Source organism: Micromys minutus (assembly GCF_963924665.1).
Source record: "Micromys minutus genome assembly, chromosome: 6".
Classification (NCBI taxonomy): domain Eukaryota; kingdom Metazoa; phylum Chordata; class Mammalia; order Rodentia; family Muridae; genus Micromys; species Micromys minutus.
The window spans coordinates 34,095,554-34,111,400 of NC_137975.1; the positions used below are offsets into that span (position 1 = coordinate 34,095,554).

Genomic DNA, 15,847 nt, shown 5'->3' on the forward strand with positions numbered 1-15,847 from the left:
CTGGGAAATAAGGTTCATATGAACCTATTGAGAAATTTCACATTCAAATACCAACCCATCCCTTAACTTTCCGTTCTACACACTTGAAATTACTTGAGTAAAGCAATTTACTACAAATCAATAACTTGTATGGATAACTTCCATCTATGCCTTTGCCTTGTATACTGATTTTGAGAAATTCTCAAAGTGTTTTTGTTTGTTTGTTTTACCTTGTCATTTCTATATCTCTTATGTGATCTTCATTAGACTGACAAAGCACAACTTCATATCCTTCCATTCTAAAGAACTGTATATAACTACTTCTCTAATGTAGCTATACTCCCTGGACATTATTCTCTGAACTCACTGTCATCTGTCACTCCTATTTTTCTTTTTTCCTTCTTTCTAGAAAGTGCTCTTTAAGCACTCATGGTATGCACTCACTTATATGGGGATACTATCGCCCCCCCCCCCCCGGCCCCAAGCTCAGAATACCCACAAAACCATCCACAGAACTAATGAAGCTCAAAAAGAAGGAAAACCAGAACGTGGATGCCTCAGTCCTTCTTAGAAAGGAGAACAAAGCAGGGGAGGAAATACAAGGTCAAATAGAGGAGCAGGGATTGAAGAAAAGATCTACAGAGGCTGCCTCAGCGGGAGAAACACCACATATGCAGCCACCAAACCCAAGCACTATTGCTGATGCCAAGAAGTGTTTACTGGCAGGAACCAGACATGGATGTCTCCTCAGAGGCTCTCCCAGAGTCATACAGATACAGATGAGGATGCTTGCAGCTAACTATCAGACTGAACACGGGGACCCCAATGAAAGAACTAGAGAAAGGACTCAAAGAGCTGAAAGATTTGCAACCTCATGGGAAGAACGTCATCAACCAGCCAAGGCACTGAGGTGGAGAGGGTGATTGGGAGAGGGAGCACCTTCATAGAATCAAGTTGAGGGAGAGGAGGGAGGAGAGTAGAGCGGGGTATAACATTTGAAATGTAAATACAGAGAATATCCAATAAATTTTAAAAAGAAAAAAGAAAAACAACAAAAGAGAAGAAAAGAATAAAATAACATGTCCAACAAAAAGAGAAAAAAAAGTGTTCTTTAGCGAATTTAAAATCTGGCAAAGATTACATAGAAACAGTAGGAATATACCATTAGTGTTTACATGGATCAGCAAATAATTGTTTTTTAGGTACTAAGAAGAAAAGACAAACTCTAAAACACTTCAATAGTAACCTTGTCTAGCAACTATTGTAAAAAGTGATTATAGAACTTCTAAGTGCTGAGCAGCACATGCTGAACTTCTATAGGAAAAAAAAAATCCAAATTGGCATAGAACAACATGAACATAGAACAAAGAATTGTTAAAAGAAAAACATATAACCTTTGAACCAAATCTTAGTGAAAAACAAAAATACCATCATAAAAATGTCCTTTAACTCTTCAATTACATAAAATTACTCAATTACTCAAAATGTCCTTCATGGTGTCAGTTTACTTGTTATTGTTACAGTGTCCCATAACTTATTTTACTGATGATTTCTATGATCTTGACTATCAACCTGACAAGATCTAGATTACCTAAGAAACAAGTCTCTAGTCATATCTGAGACTGACCTGACTTAGGTTAGCCTCTGGGAATGTCTGTAACAGATTATCTGAATCACATTAATCAAGGCAAAAAGAGTCATCTTGAATGTAGGTGGCACGACTTCAGGAGCTAGGACCATACTACATGAACAGGAGAAATCTAACGGCACTCACTATTCATCTCCCTCTGCTTCCTGACCATGGATATAATCAGCTTCCTCAAGCTCCTGCCTCTGTAATTTCTCTTGATAATAAGCTGTACTTTTAAATTTTGAATGAAAATAAACCCTTCCTTCTATAAGTTGCTTTTGTTAGATATTTTGTGACATAAATAAATAAACAAGTTTTTAACTCAAATTGAAGACAATCCAGTAAATAATGTTAAAAATATAGATTTTAAAGATTCTGTAAAACTATTCATTTTAACTCCTTTATGTTTTTCTGCTATAATAAAAAGATTAATGATGCTGGCCAAACTTTCATAAGCATTTTGTGTATATCACCATAGTTTAAGACCTGCTTACGGAATGCTGATGACTAAAATCAGCACTGACGAGAAATGGCCTTTTGGTATATTTTAAGCAAAACAATGTATTCTTCAAATAACTACATATCAAAAACATGTCCATCTAAGAAAAAGAAAAGTCAAAGATACATTTTTTTTACCTGGTCTAGGTACAGGCTGGGCTGCAGGAGTTTGTGTCTTACGGGCAGATGCACCTTCCTTTAAAAGATAAAAATTGATGTATGAAATCACATCAAAATTCATTTAAATAACAATAAAACACTTTAAAGAAATCTCATAAAGGTCTCATTAAGTTAATTTCACATTTGGCAAAGGCCTGTAAGTTTAAAAAATAAACTTCAATAAATACAATATTTAAATCAGAGGCTGAGACAGAAAGACTGCTATGTGTCTGAGAACAGCTGGTGCTATATAGTGAGTTGTAAGCCATTCTGAGCAACATATGAAACCTTGTCTGATCACTTTCACTCTGATACAATGTTTTTAGCAGTTCCTCTCCTTTGGCAAGTCTTTTGTATGATCATAATAATTAAAATAGTTTCTCTGAAAAAAAAATCTTGTCTGGAAAAGTCCTCACCCCTAAAAAGTGTACCAGTGCCATAGCCAGAGCAGCTGGTGGTGGCGGTCTATCTTGACAAAATAGTCTCTAAAACTATTGAACAAGACAAACAAGCAATCAAAAGTCTTCATTATCTTTTATACTATTTTAAAAGAATGTAACTAATGAAAATGAATAGTGCTACCAATGAAAAACTTCTAAAAAGAAGTAATATTTTTAATGACTTGTTTAACTACTAAAGAAAAACAGTATTTTCAAAAATGGTACTATTTGATTTTTATAAATTAGAAGCCTGTTTTCTTTTATTTATACACATTTATATTTATATGTAACATTATTTATTAAGAACATATTTTCAATGAAGGGCAGGGCATCAAGGCCATGTACACATTAGACACACCCTAATCTATTATAAAAAAATCAACCCTAACCTTTTTCCTCTAAAAGTGCCAAAATGAATAAATAATACATAATCTCAACTTTAAGAGATGTAGTTTGAAAATGGTTGGCCCAGGGTGTGTCTTCTAGTCACCTTTGGAACAAGAGGTAGAACTCTGTTCCTCCAGTGCCATCCTTACCTGCCTGGCCCCTGCCTTGCTTCCTGATACAATAATGAACTGAACCTCTGAATCTGTAAGCAAGACCCAATTAAATGTTGTCCTTTTTATGAGTTACCATGGTCACAGTGTCTCTTCACAGCAATGAAACCCTAACAAAGACAGAAGTTGGAACCAGGAGTGGGAGATTGCTGTGATAGGCCTGACCATGCTTCTGTTTGGAAGAATGTGGATTTGGAGCCTTTTGGATTTGGAAAGCAGTGGGGTTTTTGTTGCTGAGAATGCTCTGAACTGTAGAAGCCTGGCTCCAAAGGTTTCAGAGGACAAGGATTTTAAACATAGTCAAGAGACTGTTTTTATGGTATTTTGGTGAAGAATGTAGCTGGTTTCTGCCATTGTCCAAAAAGATTCTGCCTGAAGCTAAGGTGAAGAGATTTTTAGATTAACTGTTTGGACAAAGGAAGTCTCAAAACAGCCTGGTATAAATTCTGTTATGTGGCTGCTAAAGTTAGCTTTTATGAAGAGCCTTTGGTTAAAAAAAAAAAAAAAAAAAAAAAAAGCAAGCTTCAAAAATAAAAGTACAAAATGTATGGTTCAAAATATAAAGGGACACCATGCCATGAAGTAGAATGGAGCTGAATACTATGTCCAAGGAATCGTTATATCTAGGCATTATTATCTAGTTAATTGCTTTCATTTGGACTTTTAATCTGGAATGAACTACAATCCAGAAATGGAGGACACAAGTTTTAGATCCAGATCTTGAGGAATAGTAGCTGTGAAAAGCTTAGGTCCGAGCATAGTGGTATAAGCCTTTAATTCTGGGAGATATAGAAGAGGCAAGGAGTTCAAGGCCAGCCTGGTACAAAGCAAGTTCTAAGTAGAGAAAAGCTTAGGTCCAGGTATGATAGTACACACTTTTTTTTAATGGTCTATATATCTCTATTATTCATAAATATTTAATGTTGGAAAGAAAATAGAAAATTTCACAATTTTACAGAATGAACACTCACTTCCTTTTTTTTAAACAACTTTATTTTACAAAACAAAGATAAATGTACAGATTTTAAACATTTTTTGCTTAAAATTATACATTTTTTCAGTACTCTTTTTTCATATTTTAAAATAATTTTTACATAAAACTATATGAATATATTTTTTAGTTAGTACTTGATTGATAGTACACATTTTTAATCCCAGCATTCAAGTGATCTATGACTTCAGGGTCAGTCTACAGAGCAAGTTCCAGGACAGCCAAGCTTAGGCAGTGAAGGACTTAGAAAATAGAAAGCTGGTGATAATGTAATAGAACAAGATGGGCCATATTCTAGCTCCAGCAAGCAACAGAACTGGGAAGCTTTGGCCATGTAGCGCTGGCTTTAAAGACCAGAATAGAAGGGACTACTAGAACAACTAGTGCTAGTTAGCTGGAGCTAAGAAACTAGTGGGGATTAATTTCTAGTCCCTAGATAACTATGTCAAATAGTGATTTTTAAGTAAACATGATGAAAATCAGACCTGTTTCAAAAAATAGTACTGAAAAAGTATTTGGCTGAAATAAGTGACAAATATAGGAGCCACTCAAAAACACAAATGGAAAGGAGACCAATGTAGGCAAGACTGGATTTATGGCTCCTCAACTCCAACAGCTCAATATTTAAAATGTTCTGCCCCCATTTCTTGTCAATCTTTTTAAAATCAAGGATACATGATAAAACTTACACATAATAATAAACAGATGGTTCCCAAAGTTACTGCTATTTTATATCATGCAAACCACTCAGAACCAGTAACTCTGTAAATAAAGAAACACTTTTTGTGTATTTAGTATAAATGAGAACTTAAGTTGCATTATAAACAAACCCCTTCTATAAATTTCAGTTCCTTAAGGGCTAACTATAGACATGTCTAGAAAAACTTTAAAAAACAAACAAACAATATAAAGCACTAGTTGGATAGCTTGGGTTAAAATATCCAAAGTAATGAATACCTTTTACCACCACCCCCTTCAGACCTGTGTTATTAAAAATAAAAACAGACTTATGCAAGCAATACTTCTACACCACTTATAAGTATAAAACCTAACAACTGTCAGTTTGCAGACTATGACAAACCTGCCACATTTATGGAGTTAGTTTAAACACAGAATTCAGATTTAAAAGAAACTAGACTAAAGAAAGAATTCTTACAAGGTTGCAAAATAACAGATTTTTACCATTTCTCTCACCTAGAAACCTAAATTTCTCAGAAAACATCACTAGAGGAAATTTATCTCATTGCTACTATTTTTCTATACTGTAAGCTGTTAATCAACTTAAATTTTTAAGAAAAGAGAACAGATATTAATTTTAATTTGATTTAAATTCTTGCTTACTGTGTATGTGAATACTAGGCTTGATACACACTATGCCTGGTTACCAATCTTAGAAATCTTGTCATATAAACACTTGCTCCACAGCAAGCAGTAGAAAGGAGGAAGAAAAAAAAAAAAAAAAAAAAAAACCACACTGGTAGATAATTGAGGCTTGAACCCAACAAAGACAGGAATCATTACTGAGTTATATCCATAAAGCCCTTAGCGAAATAAATCCAATTCAGTCCAAAAAAGGCCATCTCAGAGGTGATGTATATGCCAATTGTTCTGGGATGATCACTACACACTGTATAAAATGTACCTCACCAATATGTGTAACTACCATAAATTTAAAATATCATTCAATAAAAATGAGAGAAACACGTTGCAGGGGCTACGGATCGGAAGTAAAGAATTTATTTAGCACTCTCCTGCTCTCAGTATCACCAAAAGTTGGATTTAAAATATATTTAAAAATAATGCAGAAGTTATTTTCTCCTTCCCTAAAAAAAATGATGGAAAATTTATTCAGTCATCCTCATATTACCAATAAGCTGTGCCTTAATGTACATGTTAGCATATAGCAGTGTAGTGTTAACATTTAATGATAAAAATCAAAATACATTCAGTATTCCATTAATGATTCCAGGGGTACTATGTCAATATCTAGGTAGGAACATCACAATTTCTTCAGCAGCCATATAATATGTTAAAGAATAGATTATAGAAATGTGGATCTTAAAATTTTAAATAATCCTGTTGCAAAATTCTGAGCTAACCCTCTTTCCCATCAATAAGTATCTGATGTTTAGGTTAATTATTACAGAACTCTGGTTACCAGTTCCTCATCTGAAAAATAGATATGAGAATAATAAAACTGTCATAAGGGAATATCATTTTCAACCAATTCAGGTACTTATCACTCAGTCTAATTTGAAATAGGCAATAATTATTCGAACCTCTAACCTCACTGAAGCCCCAATATTAGGAATCACTGACATTAAAAAAGCTACTTCTACTTTGGAGAAATAATTTAAGCAGAGTCAATAAATTGTCTATGAAAGCAAGAAAAAAGGGCAGTGAAGAATACAGTATAGAGCTTTAAGAACCAAATATAAAGATGAAGAAACACATGTTTCATTCCTCTTCTAACTGAGGAAAGTCAAAGTTCTAAGCTTAAGTTTCTCCTCATAGTTCTCTTTCTTCCTTCTTTTTTTACTGTTTTATCATTTCTAGGAGATAAGACACAAACTAAGATAGTCATAGGCTATACCTAAACCAACAAAGCACACTGTAACACGTGGAGACAAATAAGTGAATACTCTTATAGGAAATGTAATTTGTATTCACCTGAAATAATATGGTCTGTGAAAATGGATGGAGTCTGTAACCCTAAATATAACCCATAAGCTCTAAAACTATATAGTTACCACTGTCTCTAGAATACCTGAGGGGAAATATTAGTTATAGCCATAAAAACAAGTAACAAAAATACCTGCCTCAGTGCTCTACTTAAAAAAAGATGCCCAAGTACCCAGGTACTTAGATCCGTATACCAGAAAAAGATTTCAGTCTCTAATGCCTAAAAAACCTGTTTGATGCCATTTTACTAAGCCATTTTTTAAAGTATTAAACATTATTAGAAGCAATGGACTCCAGCTCACCTGCAGTGCATACAAGTATATGTAACTATTTTCTATACAAGAAGCACAAGTTCCAAGGTTGTCTCTACCTAATGTTTCTAGTCAAAATGCAATCAATCCTACAGAACTATTTACCAATCATCAAGAAAATTTGTTTCTTATATAAACTATATCATTTTTAATTCTGTGATACACAATTTTACATGAAAAAGATTTAATGCTGATAACAAGAAAGTGATTTAAAATTAAATTTACCACTTTCGAGAACACTAAAAACTGTACAGAGCAAAAAAAGTATCACAACATCAAGTAATCCGAGACAACTGATTTAGGTAGGCTGTAGAAAATAGGAGAGGAAATCTAAGTTATAGACAATAGATAATGAATGAGTTTTAACTAGACTAGAAAATCAGAACAATTAGACAAAAACTTTAAGAGCAGGAATGCACTGAAAGAGTTAATTTATACCAACTTACATGTAAAAGCTTTTATTACTTCTGCTCTACAAAAGCTTGTAAGAAACATGAAAGCCACCATCCAACACAGAAAATATTTAGAAAGCCCAAGTTCAAATAAAGATTAAAAAAATAAACATCCATTTCATCATAATACTTGTATTTGTTCTGAATAAATATAATGTATCACACAGAAGGAAGATCTCTAAGCTTTTCCCTATCTTGGGTTTCTAGTCAAAATGAACGCAAACAATCACGTGGGACTCAGCCAAGCAGTGACGTTAAATTCTGCTCTGTCAGAGACGGCATCTGTCAAGCCCACATTTAAACTGCTGCCTGCCCGAGCAGCACAGAGGAACCGTGCATTTCACATTACAGACTAAAACCCCAGGAAAACTGCTCAAAAAAAAAAACCTTCCTGCAGCTGCCAGGCAACCACAACGGAGAGAGGCAAAGCCTTTTTTCCCCAATGCCACTGAAGCACTAAACCCAGTTCTGCTGCTTTACATTGCAGCTCAGCGTTCTTACTAGAAATATGGATACTGAGAAGAGAAGACAGCACTGCATTGTCCAGCCGGGAATACAGCAGATGTAAAAGCTTCAATGCATCAACTGTCGGAACGAGTCAACTGTGCACCAAATACAACAGACAACTACAGCTCTTTTGTTAATGAAAGAGAGAAAATGAAAGAAAGGAAAAATCTCTGACAAATAGGATACAAACATATGAACAAGAAGGGTAACTTGAAGACACCCCGACAGATGGACACTTTGGATACTGTGAAAAGCAATCACCGGAGGCAGACTGTTGGGGGATGTGCGCATGTTCGATAGCATCGTTTTTTGCTGAAGTGATGGCGTGCCAAAAGTATTTTCAGTAGACATAATCCTCTCCATCTAAATGGTCTGACCAAGAAAGAAAGGTATGTTGCTGTCTTGTGTACGATGTTCATTAAATGTGTGTTAATTTCATAGCCCTACGGGCACTAATACACTTGATAAACAAGTTCATACAGTTCACTGCCCTTGAAACTATGAAAGGGTTTCTCAATACATGATTTTAAATTTGCCTTTTCTACTAGACAGCTGTCATTGCTTTATTCAATTAAATATGTAGCTGGGAGTAACTCTGCAAGATTGTAACATTAAAGGGAAAATCAACTAGTAACTAGATTTACTGAAAAGGTTCTCTGAGAAATTAAACCAAAAAGAAAAAGGAGAGCTCCTTAGCCCTTTAAAAAAAAAAAAAAAAAGCAATTCTCTAGCAAATTAGGTCAAATTGATTCCTTATCTAATAAATTAAAGCACATTCTTTATTATGGTTATCAAGAGATAGTGGAGTAAAATTATATTAAATAGCATAAAATATGATCTTAATATCTTGAGGTCTTTCTGGGGAAATCCTTTTAAAACAAAATCTTAACAGTTCATAGTAATATCTCTCTAATATCTACCTCTTCAGACAGAGATAGCAAACAATTCAGGAGTACATCAATAAATTTTAGTGTTACTGAGCTACTAGAAGATACTACAAGCTACAACATTAGCCATCAGATTAAAACATTAGTGAGTTTATGCAAAGCATAACACCACCACAGTAGTCAGTTACGTTATCACAGTATCAATGAATACAACTTTAAACAAAGAGGTATCGATAGTTGCTCTAAATACAGTAGTGGAATAGAGAGCTTTTAAGCAACACGGTGATTCTAAATCAAGTGTAAGACTGTTCCTGGAGGTAATTATAAAAGTAAAATTAAAAATCTAGCATAAAATAGTTTAATATGAAATGCCCATTAATAATGGTCAAGTGCAAGGTCAAATAATATCAATAGTGGGTTTCTAGCTTTCATTTACATGTAATAATAACCTGCCTGCTACCTCTACATGTGTCTGTAGGACAAAAATAAACTATTCAGGAAACAATCAATTTTAGTGGAATAACTCGGGGTTCAAGGACTCAAAAATATTCCTAAAATTTTACAAACCTTTTAAGTATTTTGATTATTCCTCTCACTTGCAAAAAGCTTACTACCCTACAAACAATCACAAAAGCAAAAATATTGTAAATCTATGGAAGCACTGTGTTGTAAAATTAAGAGTGAATGAGTGTATTAGACCTAGTTGTGTATCAATATCGATTTCCAATCATAACTAAGTATCTTTATTCTGATAAAGATTAAAATCAGGAACTAAATTAAATCAAACATGCTTTTAAAAAATCTAGCCTATCTTGGTAGCTTTATGAGAAATTAAGGAGCTTTATAAACTAAATATTTCAAAAGAAAAGTATACACATTTGTCTTATCAAAACATCATTTAAATATGGAACTGTTTTAAAAGAAACTAATATATTTATATCAACTTTTAAAAGTCAAAAGACAGGAACTCTACAGGAGGAAACATTTAATAGTAACATCCTCACAAATTTCAATCTATAAGATATAAATACACACTCAGATTATTATAATTAAAACAGAAAATATCTATTTTTTTAAAAAATCTATTAAAAGACATGGCAAAATTTTAACTCTTAGTTTTGTTTTTATTTTCAAGAACTTATATTCAACAGGCATTAACCTGTAAATAGTTTTTTAATCTAACAAAAGGAGAAATAGTTACAATTTTACTTTCTTTTTAACAGTTCACACACACACTGGGGGGGGGGGGGATAGGGAGAATGACTGACAGACATAGACACAGAGAAACAGAAACAAATCCCTATACTAGAAACTTTAGAAAAAAGGAATTTGAAGCTAGATACATGAGTTCCATTTATCACTGGAAGTTTATCAAATAGGTATATTTGTATAAGGATTCCAAGCCCTCCTAGATTAATACTTACAAATATACAATTCTAATGAAATTTAAAAGATATACCTCCACCATATAAAATCATAATAGAACCACTTATGAACATATGGTAATTTACAATAAAATTGTTGAATATTAGCTCTTAACAATAACAAAACCTAGTTAAAACTTCACCGTATCTTTAAAATAGTTTTTAATAGATCTTTTCTGTTTTAAAATTGATAATTTAAATGTTTTTATGTCTTATAGATTAAAATTTGTAATATTTCTGTGATATTAAAAACTTTGGAATATCACTTCAGGGATACTTGTTTCCTTGCAAACAACATCTCTTACTGTAATACTTCATCCCCTTAAGTTCTTCTACCCATTCATTGAAATATCTGACCTTGAATTTAATTCACTTTGAACTGTTTTTTGTTAACAAAGTTTACACATTTAAAAGTATCTGAATGACTGGACCTCAGCCATGTTCTGAGCATTGTTTTATCAACTCAAAGCTGATATGCTTATATTTATAATACTTGAAACAGATCAAATGAACTTTACAAAGTAACTTCTTTTTTAAAATTTATATACAAAACCCTTTAATACCCACTAGCCTCATTATGAGGTGGGAGTATGCCATTAGTATCTACCACACATAATGTAATTTTCATATACACTTTTAAAAATGGTTTTCTGCTTTAAATAGAATGGCAACTAGTTATAAGTGTAGACAGAAAAAAACTGTTTCTAAATCAGACCATGAAACTCCATAATTTCAAGCTTATGTCATGTAGAAACCATGTTGCAACATGTAGAAACCATGTTGCAAAGAATGTAACAGCTTTGGTCTTTATATGGTACTGTAAGATTTAAATTTGTATAAATAAAACTAAGAGCACATTAGATTATGTAAAAACCACTGTGTGTGTGTGTGTGTGTGTGTGTGTGTGTGTGTGTGTGTGTGTGATTAAATACTTTAGGTTTGAGATATTGCCTAATCATTAAAAGCACCATTCATTTTCAGAAACAAGATCAAAGCTTAGTGCCTGTTACACATTAGAAATCTGTTCAAATTCCCACCTACTTGCTCCTCCTAGTGGTTTTTACTAGAATAGTACTTCATTCATAGCCAAACACTTTCAAGCAGGAACTGAAAGGCATGTGTATAAATTTTACACTACAATCACTCTATGTTTTTGAGAACTTTCTTGTAAATTCTATTACTTTTCAAATGCATTTGTTTCAATGGTAAGCCAAACTGCTATCAATCATAAGTAGATCATTACTGTAAGATAAATAAGCACAAGCATTTATTTATAAGTGGCTATGTTAAATTTTATTTCCTTTGTTTAAAGAAACTATCTCAGTGAATAATAGAAAAGTTACTTCTTGATCAAAAGAATTCAATAATGACATTCTCAAAATTAATGGTTATATAAATGACTTCTAGTTTGGTTTTTTTTTTTTTTAAAGAACTGAAAAGTCAAAACTAGATATGTGTCTCTAGTTCTCAAAACATTGTTGGAATTTAGACTACTTTTATGACCGCCACACTTTTTTATCTAGAAACATCTATGAACAGGAAACAAAAGGGAAAAATAACAAGATACAAGTAAGTTTATGCTGTGCTGAAACGCCTCTTGCACAACAGCCAGTTTTCATTAAGAGGCATCACTAATTTCTTTTGAGTCACTTAAAACTTCTGAAAAAAAAAAAAAAACTTCTGACAAATCTAGGATTGTAAGTGTTATGCTACCATAAGGGCTTAAAACTAAAATAATTTCTGCTGTTGGAGATAATACAAAAAAGTAATTTAAGAATATTTTAAATTTTTTTGTGGAAGGTAAAATTTAAAGCAGATCCCAATAGTTGGAGCTACTGCCTATATTTTTCAAGTCCAGAAAAACTGCAAAATAAAAAAATAAATAAATAAACCCTTTGCTAAGACCATTGATAAATAAGACTGATATACTGGATACATCCTACTTAGGGCAGACGGTTAAACTTAGCAAAGTACTGTAAAATGTTAAATATTTACTGTTGTCTAAAATCTCACACTAAAATCATTGGGCTCTAAAAATTAAATTTGACAGGTGTATCTTCTCACTGACTTTTCAAAACAAGGAGGCCCGCTGGAAACATGCCAAGCAGTGTACTGTAACTAACTGAACTCTGCCACAATTAAACCTGCACCGTCTGTTCCAAAACCAATACATGTCCATTTTCCAAAAAAGGCCACTGACTGTGCACCATACTGCCATGGTATGTCAAATCCATTTTAATTAATGTCAATAAATTTTCCATCTGTCCTGAAGGCCCTCTTACAGAGCCTTTGTCAGAAATCTAAAAGCATTTTTCCTGTCGACATAGGACAACATTAAAACTCTTTAGGTCAAAGGAGTAGACAAGCAGAGCTACCAAGATCATCAAGTGAGGAAAACAAAATTAATCTATCACTTATCTTTTGCACTGTGAGAATATTTTTAAAGACATAAATAGTGTGAATGATTTTATTTTACCTGATTCTGTTTTTTTTTCTCAGCTTAAAAAAGGTCCTTTTATTTTGCATTTTGTAAACCATTATGCTTTGTTTTTATAGAATGACATCAAGGGACATGTAACTGAACCAGAAAATGATGAGTCAAGAACAGTATTGATTCAGGAACCAACAAGCGTGTTTCTGGCCACATCCATCTGTTACTATTACTGGATATTTACAACATGCTTCAGTGGAGGAGAAGACACTGTTGCTTTGCAAAAATGACCTGGAATGCTAAAAGGTCTCTGTTCCGTACTCACCTCATGGGTGTAGTTTCTCTAGTGTTTCTTTTTGCTATGTTTTTGTTTTTCAATCACCATGACTGGTTACCAGGTAGACCAGGATTCAAAGAAAATCCTGTGACATACAGTTTCCGAGGATTTCGTTCTACAAAAAGTGAGACTAATCATAGCTCCCTTCGAAACATCTGGAAAGAAGTAGTTCCTCAGACTTTGAGGCCTCAGACAGCAACTAACCCCAATAACACAGAGCTATCGCCACAAGGAGTTACAGGACTAGAGAACACGCTCAGTGCCAATGGAAGCATTTATAAAGAAAAAGGTACTGGACATCCAAACTCTTATCATTTCAAATATATCATCAATGAGCCTGAAAAATGTCAAGAGAAAAGTCCATTTTTAATACTATTAATAGCTGCAGAACCTGGACAAATAGAAGCGAGAAGAGCTATACGGCAAACTTGGGGCAATGAAACTTTAGCACCTGGCATCCAAATCACACGGGTTTTTTTGTTGGGCATAAGTATTAAGCTAAATGGCTACCTTCAACATGCAATTCAAGAAGAAAGCAGACAGTATCATGATATAATTCAGCAGGAATACTTAGATACCTACTACAATCTGACCATTAAAACATTAATGGGTATGAACTGGGTTGCAACATACTGTCCACATACTCCATATGTTATGAAAACAGACAGTGATATGTTTGTCAACACAGAATACTTAATACACAAGTTACTAAAGCCAGACCTGCCTCCCAGACATAACTATTTTACTGGTTATCTAATGAGAGGATATGCACCTAACAGAAACAAAGACAGCAAGTGGTACATGCCACCAGAGCTTTACCCAAGTGAGCGCTACCCTGTCTTCTGCTCAGGAACTGGTTATGTTTTTTCTGGGGATCTGGCAGAAAAGATATTTAAGGTTTCTTTGGGTATTCGTCGTTTGCACTTGGAAGATGTATATGTAGGGATCTGTCTTGCCAAGTTGAGAGTTGATCCTGTGCCCCCTCCCAATGAGTTTGTGTTCAATCACTGGCGAGTTTCTTATTCAAGCTGTAAATACAGCCACCTAATTACCTCTCATCAGTTCCAGCCTAGTGAACTGATCAAATACTGGAACCACTTACAACAAAATAAGCACAACGCCTGTGCCAACGCAGCAAAGGAAAAGGCAGGCAGGTATCGGCACCGCAAACTACACTAAAAAACTATTTTTGTTCAAATGTGAAATTGTAAATATTGCTTAAAGCATGTATAGTTAAAAAGAAACTTGATTACATACATAGGACAAGTTTTAGTTCAACTCATCACATAAAGAAATTCAAAGCTATTTTTTTAATTTTTGAGTAAGCTAATTCATACAATTACAAATTACAACAAAAGGTATCCCAAAAGAGTCTATTTAAGTAACTGTATGAGGAGATTCTCTGTATTAACATGCAATAATAAGCATGCATACATATGGTTCAAGTCTTACATTAGGGGCCGATAAAATCTATCTGCATACATTTTCTATATAAATCTTAAGAAATGAAGACAGTAAAAAGATGCCTAGATTTACTTTTGATTTCACCATATGACTAAATGTAAATAAGACAGTACTGGTGATCTTAAGGAAACTTTGTAATTGTGCAAAGAACAAATTTTCTGACCTGATTCTAGAGTTCTAAAACTTTATACTACATGCAATAAGATTTAGTTACATTATTCCATAAACTCATTTATCACATTCAGGTTTGAGCAATGCAATTCTCATTCAAGAATATACTTTTAAAAATAATTTACAAGTATTTTGATTTCTTTTATTAATACTCATCTATACTGGGGAAACTAATTTGACATGATGTGATGTGAAAATTAATGTGTCTCAGGCTCAAGTTTTTATAAAATGATTAAAGGTATCAAAATAGATAATTTGTTTCTTCATTGGTATTAAGGGTCAAGCCCATATTTCAATGAATTTTGCATTTAGATAAAATATTACACTCTTGGGGAGTATTATTATCTTCAACTATACCTGACTTCAAGTATGTCTGTAAAACAGAATTGTGTTCTTCTAGCTGAAATGCAAGTAGTAACAATGGTGTGCTGTCTTCAAAAAGGATTACAGGTAGTCATTTCATTCAGTGTATTTCTAAGGTGTACAGCAACATATGGGAAAAGTTTATTTTCTGAGAGCAGGTGTACATAAGGCAACATTTAATCATTTTATAGCACTTATTTCTCTCTCACAGTGCCAGTTTACACACCTTCAGTTTTTAATTTGGTAGATGACAAATATTTGCATCACCAATTAAAAAACATTTAGGGAGTAGTGAAAGAAAGCTACGTATGCTTGATAACGGTTTGCTTTTAGAGTGAACAATATACTTAATGCACTTTTATCAAGGTCCTATTAGTATTTAAAAAGTAAACAACAAAGCCCTGAACTGAATGTTATACAACTGTTCTCATATATTGTTTGGCCCTATCATGAATTTTAACATCAATAAACACAATCCCACTAACTTTAAAATAGTGTATCGTATGTAAATTTATAAATTTTAATGAAGTCAGAATATCTCTTATCAGAATTCTAATAAACATG

At 33.3% G+C, this 15,847-nt stretch overlaps 2 protein-coding genes across 2 annotated transcripts in view; one reads left to right on the plus strand and one right to left on the minus strand.

The window, feature by feature from the left end:
* CDC73 (cell division cycle 73) overlaps positions 1 to 15,847 on the minus strand; it is an 86,244-nt gene that overhangs the window by 20,945 nt on the left and 49,452 nt on the right. Inside the window, exon 11 of the mRNA XM_080918467.1 lies at positions 2,246 to 2,303. Coding sequence (XP_080774593.1) covers positions 2,246 to 2,303 — 58 coding nt within the window. The remainder of the gene's footprint in view (positions 1 to 2,245; positions 2,304 to 15,847) is intronic.
* Positions 13,196 to 14,464, plus strand: B3GALT2 (beta-1,3-galactosyltransferase 2; the record flags this gene model as incomplete). The annotated part of the gene is made up of 1 exon (XM_080918329.1): positions 13,196 to 14,464. One exon carries the CDS (start codon positions 13,196 to 13,198, stop codon positions 14,462 to 14,464), a length of 1,269 nt encoding a protein of 422 aa, XP_080774455.1.